This window comes from Petromyzon marinus, chromosome 34 (assembly GCF_048934315.1).
Source record: "Petromyzon marinus isolate PM22_M1 ecotype Great Lakes invasive population chromosome 34, UKy_Petmar_22M1.pri1.0, whole genome shotgun sequence".
NCBI classification, from domain to species: Eukaryota; Metazoa; Chordata; class Hyperoartia; order Petromyzontiformes; family Petromyzontidae; genus Petromyzon; species Petromyzon marinus.
Genome location: NC_133700.1, coordinates 4,399,994 through 4,412,494, shown reverse-complemented (window position 1 = coordinate 4,412,494; position 12,501 = coordinate 4,399,994). Strand labels below are relative to the sequence as shown.

The 12,501-nt window shown below is 53.2% G+C and overlaps 1 protein-coding gene across 1 annotated transcript in view; it reads right to left on the bottom strand.

Annotated features, from left to right (window-relative positions):
• Positions 1-48: 48 nt before the first annotated feature.
• Positions 49-12,501, bottom strand: part of LOC116948614 (vasoactive intestinal polypeptide receptor-like) — a 54,558-nt gene continuing 42,105 nt past the window's right edge. Inside the window, exon 15 of the mRNA XM_032965452.2 lies at positions 49-12,042. Coding sequence (XP_032821343.1) covers positions 11,986-12,042 — 57 coding nt within the window. The 3' untranslated portion in view covers positions 49-11,985. The remainder of the gene's footprint in view (positions 12,043-12,501) is intronic.

Sequence of the window (12,501 nt, the reverse complement as noted above, 5' to 3'; positions counted from 1 at the left end):
ACGACGAAAGTCCGTTTCACTCGAAGAAGCACACGGGCGCGAAAGACGGTGTTTATAAGTACGTTTTGTAGTTTACTTTCCATGTTACATAATACAAATCGCTAAATCGCAAAATACAATTACAAACACGTGAGACGATACAAAACTCATGGCACAGCCAGCGGCAGCGCGGCGAGCGAGGGAAAGGGGATGGTTGAGAGGGGATGGGTGAGAGGGGATGGGGGAGAGGGGATGGGGGAGAGGGGATGGGGGACAGGAGCGGACCGGGGCACACGGTGAGACACGAAATGCGCTCGGCGGCAGAGACCCGCACACCCTTCCAGCGGCGCCCTTCACATTTTCAACCCGAAGCGACAGCTGTTGGAGAACCAGCGACGGTCTCCGTGTGCTGGGACCGAGGGGAGGGAGGGGGAGTGGGCGCTGCAAGGGGGGAGGGGGGGGTGGACGCTTTGCGAGAGTTTGCTACATTTGCGCCGTTTTGTTGACCAACGCGTCGAAGCGGAGATAGCGGCCCAAACGAACCACCCCCCCCCCCCCCAAAAAAAAAGCCGTGTGTCACTAGAACCCGGGGAGTCGGCAAGCGAAATAAGGAGAGGCATTTTATTCCAATTCGGCAACAACAACAACGACGACACAACTCAATGTTTCAAGAGCCGCAATGCAATGTGAACACAAGATGGTGGGGTCCTTGATACATAACGTCACGAAGCAGTCCTCGAAGGGAGTTTGCCGACACCCGCCCGCACCAGACAGACGTGAGGGTCAGAAACGTCACTGGGCAATTACACCGAGTGTAACGTAGTGGACGGATACAGGCCCCTGAAATTGGTGGGTGCCTTGAATCGTCACCAAGAGCCACTATAATTGTCCCGACAGTTAGCCTTGATGAGACGTTGTCACGAGGGGGGGTGGGGCGGGGGGAACTAAAGTTGGCAAAAAAAAAGCGCACAAACGTTTGTCCGGACGAAGCTTTGCGCCATTTCATTTTTGTTGTTGTTGTTTGTCGTGGATCGGATTCTGAACGGATCGTTCTCGACTTGCATCGCGATGCGTTCGGAAACGTGGACGTCGTTGGGTTTGAGATGACCCGGGGCCTAGCGGCAGCGCCATTCGCCGCTCGCCACAGAGGTTCACACGGTTCGATTCCAGCGGCCAACCCTGATTAATGCTGCGGGTGTAACAACCACCAATAATACGAATAGTAATAACACTACTCGCCGTCTGCTTCACTCGCAGTGGACGTAAGATTCCCCTGGCGTCACTCGCAAGCGGAGGCCCCATTGTGTTGCTGGTGTCACGATCCAAATTTGCCAAATTTGAAAAATGACCCACATAGCAGTCAATTCAATTTGGGACTCTACACAGTAATTATTGCCCCCGAATGCGAAAACTTGGCAGGACCTCACTGGAAGAGAGTTATGAGACTCGGTTAAACTTTCCTGGGTAAACAGTCGTAAATATAACTCAAAAAAATTGTTTTGATCAACCGAACCCTCATTTTTGTCGATAACTTCCAAATGAAACTTGCACTTTGCAAATGCCATTGACATTCATTCCCATACATTATACCGAGATCATTCCTATGTGCACATATTAATATCTCTGAAGCTAAATGCCGACACAATAACCTCCCAGTTCATGTCAGCGAGACGTCTAAGGTTTACGGATCGATTTGAATTATAGAAAAAGGGTGAGGGCCTTGAACGGACCGCAATAAACGTTCATGATCTTTTCACTGCTTCAGGTTGAGGGGTCCAAACGTAGCGCTTTTGATTGTCGTTTTGCCCCGCAGCATCAACGCTCGCAGTGTCCCGCGAACGTTCCGAGCTGCTTCGTGGAGGCCATTCCCATTACGCAGACCATGACAGCTCAATGGTTCATAGGCCACGACTACAGTGTGCTGTAGTCATCAGCAACGAAATGCGGCCAAATATCGAAAAGGCACACGGTGCGATGGAGAGGATGGGCACACGGCTTGAAGGTGGAGCACGTGAGCCAAAACTTTGTTTAGCCCGACCTCTCTAAGCCAAAGCAACTTACCAACCAGCCACTGGTACAACCATCCAAACCCTGACACTAACCCTGACTTCCATCACAACTAAAGTGAGGCCCGCTTTCCATATTTTCTACACTTTCACAGTTGTGGCGGATACTCGCGCCCCACGTTGAACTTCCTTCGCACCGTACGTAGCCAAGCGTGCTGACCGTAGGTGCGGCCAGGTGCGGGTTCGTCACACCTTGCGCGGCGCGATGCCCCCTGCATCGTCTTGAGCCCGCGAGCAGCAGCAGCAGCTGCCGCAGCGATGGGACACACGCAGGTTGAGCGAATATGCACGCCGACATTCGACTATGGCAGCCAACCGAGACATCTCCATCCCCAAAAGGCAAGGGCAAAGATCCCCCGTGTAGCCTACACGGGCTGCTGGGGCAAGTGCTGTTAGCGAGCAGTACCTATGAAGGCTGGCGCGGCACACGAGGGGTGGGTGGGCCAGCACCACGCCCGGCCACCTTTGAGTCAACCACGGGGAGGCCCGTGACCGGTTCAGATCATTCCTCACCGGAGTTGGCTGTGAGCGGGAATCAAACTCGGGTCGCCAGGTTTCGTAGCGCAGCGCGCTAACCGATGCACTATCACTCCCCACTATCACTCTCCATCACAGACTCACTCATCACACACACAAACACGGTGCCCATTTATCACCCCCCCCCCCGCCCACTACCATCACCATATCGCACACAGAACCCGCGACTCGCTTCTGAATTGGAACTCCCAGCGCACACAGAAACACATCTCGCAATACAACGCACAAGGAACCCCGATCGTTGACAGAACCGACGACTCAAACCGTCGCCTTTACCTCTCGACTCAGCAGAAGCTCACCTCGCACAGAGATCTCCCCCCCCCCCATCAGAAAGTGACGCAGCGGGGGCACACGGACAGCGAGATACAAAGAGGGCGGCGGGAGGGGAAGAGAGGGGGGATTATTAACGAGGGCCCATCCCAACCAAGCTACACCGCTGGCACATCGCTGGCTCCCCAGGTTAATGAAGATTCCCCCCCGTGAATTCACGGGCGTGGAGCCCCGTTATGTGGCCGTGGCTGGGGCAGAAGGCTTCTTCTTTCAACGAGGCGGGGCCCTCGATGGATGAGGGTGTGCCACTATTCTAGGGGGCAGTGCGCTGTGTGGCACGTGGAGCGGTGCGTGGCTCCTTGGCAGCGTCGTGTGCTTGCCGAGGCATGCACACACACACACACGGCGGTGTGTATCGCCGTGTGTGTGTGTACACCACGGAGGAACGGACGCAGCCAGCACGTACACAGCGCGTGCGTTGTTGTGATCGCGCATCTCGCACACTCGACGCACAACTTAGGTTGCCACCTGTCCAGGTTTGACCCATGTACGACACCTGGTGCCTGTGGTGCCGTGTTGAACTTCACTGCAGGAGAGCCAGTGCCGACTGAGAAATATGCCTGGGTATTGTCGACAGTGGAAAAGATGGTGCCGCACCACGTTCAAATACACATTGGCGATGCGCCCAGCAGCCCCGGAAGCTTTTTTTTGCGAAAATCGTAACTGTCCCTGGTTTAACATGTTCTGGCCTCACGATGGGGGCAAAGGGCAGGGCTAACTGAGCAGTGGGCAGCACTGAGCTATGACAGGATGATGGGGGGTAGTAGGCAGGGGTCTATCAGAAGTATTTGGTGGGCAATGTCAAGGTTGAGAGCGAATCCCACTCTCAATGCGAACCTGGCCTTGCGATAGGAATGAGTGCGGCTAAGGAACACGAGGCTGGCTTTACAGGTGGGGATGGGGCCAGCCAGCTTCACCGTGTGTCCTCGCTAAGGCTCCCAGAAAATGTGGCTGGCTTTTTGAACGGAACGTCGTCACGTCACACAGCACGCGCGATGTACACGGCGGCATGCAGGGTGCAACAGCGCAGAGCACGCATGACGCACAGCACTTACACGGCATGTGTGACCGACGTCGCATGATACAGCATGCAACAGCACACAATGATGTACGCGGGCATGCACAGGTACACATCACACACGCACACACACAGTGTGATGTTATATAGCATGTGTAGCGTTTGGTGGAAATCGCACACAAAGCATTCGTTTATACAGGCGTAAATAGGAGGGTGCGATCCTATACATGAGTATGATGCACATGGTATGAACAAGCGTGCATGCTTTGTGCATTTCAGCTGTGATATGCATGTTGTAATGTGAGGAGCGGTAGTGTTATGGTTAGCGCACTGCGCTACAAACTCGGCGACCAGAGTTCGATTCCTGCTCACAGCCAACAGCCAGTGACGAATATCTGAATCGGTTCTGCGCCTCCCCTAGGTTGACTCAGCCTCAAATGAATACCTGGCACGGTGTGTAAATATCGCCACTGGGGGAGAACTTTCCGAGATGCGAACAAAGTTGTCCGTGTGTCCAGTTGCCTGTTCGGACTGAGAGTTGTAAGCTGAACTCCCGCACCTACATCTCCGGAACATGACAAACCAGTGGCATCGATATCTCCAGAACATGACAAACCAGTGGCATCGACATCTCCAGAACATGACAAACCAGCGGCATCGACATCTGCAGAACATGAAGAACCAGTGGCATCTACATCTGCAGAACATGAAGAACCAGTGGCATCTACATCTCCAGAACATGAAGAACCAGTGGCATCTACATCTCCAGAACATGACGAACCAGAGCCATTTACATCTACAAGAGATTGTACAACTTTTAAAGTCATTCCCCCGTGTTTAGTGTACACGCCGTACAACATATTTGAAATCGACAGGAGCAGCGTTGGACTTACGAACAAATAAACTTACGTGCAGACCTTCGGAACCTAACTCGTTCGTAAGTAGCGGAGTAACCTGTATTGTTGTACTGCGCTTCTACGCTGCCCGCCTTCACCAACACACGCTGACCAGCACGGCTGGTGGTACGTAACCTGCACGGGGAGGAGAGGTCCCTTATCCAGCAGTGGACCCACATGGCCGTACACGAACATGCGTGGCACGTGCCTTATGCTTTGTGCGTGCCATGCATGATGAGTACTGGGGAGGTGTCTTTCTTTCTGAGTTTAATGTGACGACAAAGGCAGCGGCAGAGCAACGACTATGTCAGGCAGATGCCCCCCCCCCCACCTAATTTTTTTGCAGGGGCCCGCCCCACACCGCCCACCTAAAATACATTTTTTTAAATCTGCCACCCTTAAGGGTTCTACTAAAGTAGGTAAACAATATCGCGTTACACGGCCTGCAGTGAACTGAACACCACCTGCCACATCTCTGACCCTATCATGTAGAAGCGTCACGCAGCGTGCAACCCCCCCCCCCACCACGTGTCCACCAAGAAGTCTACAAAACAAGTCTACAAGTCAACAACAAGTCTATAAGTCAACAAGACGTCTACACAACAAGTCTACAAGTCAACAACAAGTCTACACAAGAAGTCTACGAAACAAGTCTACAAGTCAACAACAAGTCTACAAGTCAACAAGAAGTCTACAAAACAAGTCTACAAGTCAACAACAAGTCTACACAACAAGTCTACGAAACAAGTCTACAAGTCACCAACAAGTCTACAAGTCAACAACAAGTCTACACAATACGTCTACAAGTCAACAAGAAGTCTACACAACAAGTCTACAAGTCAACAACAAGTCTACAAGTCAACAAGAAGTCTACAAGAAGTCTACAAGTCAGCAAGAAGTCTACGCAACAAGTCTACAAAACAAGTAAAAAAGTCAACAAGAAGTCTACACAACAAGTCTACAAGTCAACAAGACGTCTACAAAACAAGTATACAAAACAAGTCAAAAAGTCAACAAGAAGTCTACAAGTCTACAAGTCAACAAGAAGTCTACACAACAAGTCTACAAAACAAGTCTACAAGTCACCAACAAGTCTACACAATTAGTCTACAAGTCAACAAGAAGTCTACAAGTCAACAAGAAGTCTACAAAACAAGTCTACAAAACAAGTCTACAAAACAAGTCAACAAGAAGTCTACACAACAAGTCTACAAGTCAACAAGAAGTCTACAAAACAAGTATACAAAATAAGATGTCTACAAAACAATAAGTCTACAAAACAAAAAGTGTACAACAAATCGGAGAAGTCTACAACCGCATGGAGGAGCAACGAGCAGCGGTGGCAGGAGAGGAACGAGCCGCTCGTTAGCAGAGTACACGAGCCAATCACATGGCTGGTTCTTATCTCTGATACCAACCAGCTAGCCGACCACACAACAGCACTTACCCCTCCCGCTGACCTCAGCCTGAACCACACCTATCCAACCAACCACGAGTACTACTAGTGCTACCACTACCACTAACCCTAGCCACATTAGCCAACCAGCCACTAGTAGTCGCTCTACCACTAACCCTAGCCACAATAGCCACCCAGCCACTAGTGCAATCTCCACCGCTAACCATAGCCACATTAGCCAACCAGCCACCAGCACAATCTCTAACCACTAACCCTAGCCACAATAGCCACCCAGCCACCAGTACTATCTCTAACCACTAACCCTAGCCACAATAGCCACCGAACCACCAGTAAATCTCTAACCACTAACCCTAGCCACATTAGCCAACCAGCCACTCGTGCAATCTCCACCACTAACCCTAGCCACCCAGCCACCACTACAATCTCTAACCACTAACCCTAGCCACAATAGCCAACCAGCCACCAGTACAATCTCTAACCACTAACCCTAGCCACAATAGCCACCCAGCCACCAGTACAATCTCTAACCACTAACCCTAGCCACAATAGCCAACCAGCCACTAGTGCAATCTACACCACTAACCCTAGCCACAATAGCCACCCAGCCACCAGTACAATCTCTAACCACTAACCCTAGCCACAATAGCCAACCAGCCACTAGTGCAATCTCAACCACTTATCCTAGCCACAATAGCCAACCGGCCACTAGTAAGAATGATGCCCAAATCCCAATGGCCCGAGCCCAAAAGCACACTAGCCAATCAGCCACGAGTACTATCTCTCGATATCTCTACCAGTACTCCGCTCCAACAAGCCAATCAAACAAGCCATTCGCACCAAACCTCGTCCCACCGCCTTCAGTGCTTCACCCAGACCCCTGTTCATTTGACATTTACTTCAGCTTTTGGTGCTCACAGCACTGTGCAGTGGCTTGGGTTGCTGCTTCTCCGGGTTTGATCTGGACAGGTGGCAACCGTAACCTGAGGTCACCCAGAGGGAACGGTTGACCCAGACAGTCCGGCATTTGGCACCTGTATTCGGGTGGCCGCTGGAATCAATTTGTACCGAGATCCGGTACCGCCAGTGTTGCTGTGTTGATCTTCATCACAGGGTACACTGCAAGGTTGTCATAAGCATAAGACACCTCGTGCCGACCGGAATTACATAACGGGTTGAGTCTGTGAAGGTGGCAACCCTAGTAGTGATCACATGGTACACCTGCCCCCCCCCCCCCCCTCCCCTCAACAGGGGCCCAGCGGTAGCGCGTTTGCCGCTTGCCGCAACAGTTCACGGTTCGCATCCAGCGGGCCGCCCCGACGTCAATCACAGGAGTGGGCCGTCCATGGCGTGTCGGCGTCAGCGTCCAAATGTACCAATTTTTTTCGAAAAAAACGTCCAAAAATCCACTCAGTTGGAATTACACGTGCAGCAGCAACAGCAACCATCGGCCCCCTCCCGGCAAAGCAATGGGCCCAAAAGGTCGCTCTTGCAAACGCAACTCGCGTCCTGGTCTGCGGCAGTTCGCACCTGGGTTACATAAAATACAGTTGAAAGTCTCCTTCTATCCGCCGCTGTATGTACGCGTGCGCGCGTGCGTGCACGCACGCGAGAGAGAAAATTTCAGGGCGCGCGCGCGTTTGAGGTGGCGACGCGAGTGGCAGCCCGCGCCGCCCTATCGGTGCAAGTGGGGGCTGTAGGCAGCGCAGAGATCGGGAGAGCAGAACACTTGACGATGCCATCGCCGATGGCAAACACCCCCCCCACCCCCCTCCTCGGAACAGGACAACAACAGGATACAGCGCACGGCAGCAGAGGAACGTTTTGGACAATTGTTCCTGCTTGAAAGCGGGGTGGGGAACGCCGCAGCCAGCAAATATCTCGGAGCGACACGTAGCTGGAGAAAGCATTTCGTCATCGGTCCATGGGGGCCAGCGCAGTAAGTGGGTACCACCCCAAGGGAGCAACATCTTTACCAGTACGGAGTTTATTTATAACAAGGGTGAATAACCTGATGACCCCACTCATCTCAAACGGTCATAACGCACAAATCACGGCTATTGTCCAACATGAAGAAACTTGGAACCGCTTAAGTGATGGATGCCACTTGAGGTGGCACCCCACGGGTGAGACATCTGGCTCTGGGCTCATGGGACCCTGCAATGCGTTGTCTCCAACTATTCAGCACGTCGCTCTCGTCTGCATATTCCTCCTACTCTGAATAACATGGCAATTACCCGAAACGTTTGCCTAAACGCTACATGTATATCTGTAATTAGGTACATACCAGAAGTCTTAATTTCAACACGAAAAATCCGGAACACTGTTCTGGGGAATTGTTTTGAGCACGCCACCATCAATCTCACCTTGTTTTGTAATCCTACTAATCTTATCCTCGTGGGATTATTGGAACATAGGGTACAGTAATCGACGACAACCGAGGTTTATTGTGTATAGACGTACCTTGTAGCTCTACAATCCCTACTCCGAGCCAGCCCAGCAGCGTTCTGGAGAATATCGAGTGAGAAATTCAGCCCTGGCTGTATCCATTCCGTCGACAAAAGCGTGTGTGTACTACTGCAAACATTTCTCATTTACGATTGGTAACGCATTACACATTATTAGCCACCTTTGCGATTATCAAAACACGGCGCCACGTGGTGCCGCACGTGCAGCCACGGGGCGTGGGTGGGGGGGGGGGCTGCAAGCCGTCGAACACAAAATGGAAGTAGAACGCCGTGATCGAATTTTTCTCGCGAAAGCCCATGGCTGGACGGAGTGGGGGGGGAATGATCGCAGTCTCCGCGTAGGGACATCGAAACTCATTTTAAGCGTCGGATACAAGAAATGACTTGCAGCAGAGCGAATGACGCAGGTCCGACCCGCTGGGTGGCGCTCGTGGTGGGCAATGCGACGCGCGAAAACGATGACCAGCCTCACCACGCTCGCCACTGACGTGGCCTCGTAACAGAAATGTGCCATGGGATAGTCTTTGCGGGTAATGGGTAACAGAAAGAGACGGCAGATACGTAAGTTCGATCGATCGACTGGCTTACAGCTGAAAGTTACGCGTGATACACACCATATAGATCGATCAACTGGCTTACAGCTGAGAGTCACGTGATACACATCACATAGATCGATTGACTGGCTTACAGCTGAAAGTCACGCGCGGTACACATCACATTGCGGCGCTCCAAAAAACCTCCACGTTAACATGTGAACAGTTCGGCATTCGTACACGAACAGGTTTTTTTTTACTTAGAAAGAAACAGATATCGAGTAGCAAATGACCCCTCAAGCCAGAGGTGGGTTCCCTGTAACCCTCCCACCCTCACGCTGCATTCTATCAGGCCAGGCTGGGGGGCCCCGACTCGTTAACGACACCAGTGCTCCTCCTCCTCGTCCTCCACATCGCCCGCTCTCCCTCGCCCACAGGGCTTTTGGTTACAAAAAACACTTTCTAGGTGAACACGCACGCACGCACACGCACGCACGCGCGAGTCTAAGGGAGCCCTCCCTCCGGCCTGTTGTCGGGTCGTACCCCCAACCCACGCCCCCCCCCCTCCCCCCCCCACTCGGGGCCGCGCGCCGTTCGGCACCACCATTGCCCGACGTTTCACCGCTCCGCACGCCGGGAGGAACGTGGACTTTGAGTCGGCGAACACCCCGAGCGCGCGGACGAGCGAACGTTCGGTTCCCGAAGGGAGCGGCGGCTCCCGAGCGCGCGCGGAGCGGCAGCAAAAAAATAAATAAATAAAACGTCGCCCGCCGTCGTGCCCAACGTCAGCAAAACGCGGCGCAAGCGTAAAAACACAATCGGGGAGCCGTAAACGGCGCCACCGCGAGGAAACCTAAGCAGAGGTCTACGAGTGACGACCGGAACTCGGGCTACGTCCGAAAGCACTGCTGGGGGGAGGGTGGCGAGAGGGGCAATTCCCCCCCCCAACGCTTCAGGACACTGGGCGACCCCTCGACCGTAGCCCGGGAGCGGCGGACATTTAGTCAGCGTTCTATTTATTTGTCCGAGTCCCAGTCCTAGCCGAGGCGACGACAACCACGTGGAGATTTAGTCGAACCGCAGGTCTGCGGATTTCATGTCGTCACTGATTTTGGGGGGTCTGGTCGACGAGGGCAGTGGAGAGTGTCATCCAATGTCAGACGAGCGATGTTTGTGACGTGGGCACGCGATCCCCCCCCCACCACAACGTCATCAGCTCAGCCAATCAGTGACCGAGGTACACCGTTTTAAATACGTACATACCGTGTCGGGCAGTTATCATTTTCTGGTCTTCCAGGCTGCAACGTAGTCGCTGATGAACACGGCTCGAGTTAGTTTAAGTCTCCGCTTTTGTTCAGAGCGTTCGGAGGAGCGTCTACGTTTGTCTCAGCGGGTCGCGCGTTTGTCTCTGGAGGGCAGCGTCCGTAGTCGTAGTAGTCGTCGCTCGATCACTTCGTCCACTCGTCCGAATCACCGTAAACTACACAAACACTTTCGTCGACGGCGGATATTTTGCACCGCTAATTCCGTTTGCGGAATACGCGCTGCCCGTGAGCGACGGCTCTCACGGGCACGAAACCACATGGGGGGTGGGTAGCCCCCCCCCCTCACCACTGCTCGCCCCCCCCCCCACCGCCCGCCCCCCGTACGTGAGACGAACCGGCGTTGGCGGAGTCTCGCCGAGAGAGCCACGTGAAGCAACGGACGCTCTGCTGGACACATTTCCACGGCTATGACCTACGGCCAAATGGTCCTCAATGCGCCCAACCTTGTCGGATATCGATGACTCAGCGGTATTTGCACCACGTGTGTGCCAGGGATAGCCACGTGTTGTAGGCGAGTGGCAGCCAGAAGGTAGATTGCCATGCTGAGTGGAACCCCCTCAACTGCAAGAAGAGTTTTTCGATGTTTTTTTTCTTCCAGTTACTCCTTCCGTATACCAAAATTACGCATCAATGGAATTCACCCGAAACATTCCAATGCAGAACCCTCCAGGAAAAAAAGAAAAAGCCTTCGGACTCAGTGAGGCTTATCTGGGCAAATTATTCCTATTATGTTAGAAGCCGGATACAAGCACACCCTATATAAGTACAGTCCTCATATAAGTCCTCACGTTACGCTGATGGGAGGGTGAGGGGTGGCGGGGGGAGGCAAGAGGGCGATTTCTGGGACAAGCGCGCTTGGTCTCGATCCAGCCCGCGTGCTCACATTCAGCTTCCGTGTTTTCAATCGCGAGAATGCTTTGATGGAAATCCGAAGGATGGCCATCCCCACACCCTCCCCCCCCCCCCCTTTGCACGGGGCGCGTCTCGGCCACTGCAGCCGCCTTCTCGCTGGGCGTACGACGGCCTCGACCACGTGACCACAAAGAGCCGCAAGCTCGAGTGGTTCGCTCAGACCAAACGGCAATCCTCCCGTGGAAATAGAAAAGTTGACACTTTTGCTGCCGGGAGACGTTGAGCAGCAATAATAATAATCATCATCATCATAATAACAGTAACGACGCGTCGCGCGCGCAAAACTTTGGCCGGCGCCTGGTTTTCCCCGACCGGTGTTCTGAGGCCTCCGCACCCTAAGGATCGAGCAAGACGTTTTCCGCGGGGAAGTTTCTGCCCGCGCTCTGCGGGAAAACCGGCGCCATAAAAGCCGGAGGTCGCTACAGCGACCGAGCTTGCGGACGGCTATACATCGACAGGGGTCCCTACGAAACCACGGACACTACGCGGGGTGGCGCCACGGGACGGCTACACGCGGCAGTCACTGATCATCGCGCCATGCTGCTCCGGGGCTGCGGTTACTGTCTATCGGACGAGCCAAGAACACACACACCACACGACACGCACACGAGCGTTCTACATCTACGGCATGCCCCCCCCCCCCCTCCAACCGCCCCACCCCGAGGGGGCACTTCCAACGAGAAGAAAAAAAAAGCACAAAGGATAATAAGAATTTTTTTTTTCTTGTAAAAAATTTCTGCGAGCGCAAGATTTGCTTTAAATATATATATATAATGTGTAACGCTTTCCAACTAAGCACGAAAGGGTTTGTGCGCTAGTTCTGTACGTTAGTAACGGGGGGGGGGGGGGGTGGGGGCCCGCGATAGCACTCGTAAAGGCGATCGGATATGAACGAAATTCGCGCGAAACCCTGTGTCGCTATTCGGCATGAACCCTGTCCGCAAAAGCGGCCAAGTTCATCAAAGGGTGATTGCCCAACACTTGGAGAATATAACCGAGGGGACAGAGGACGATAGAAATACG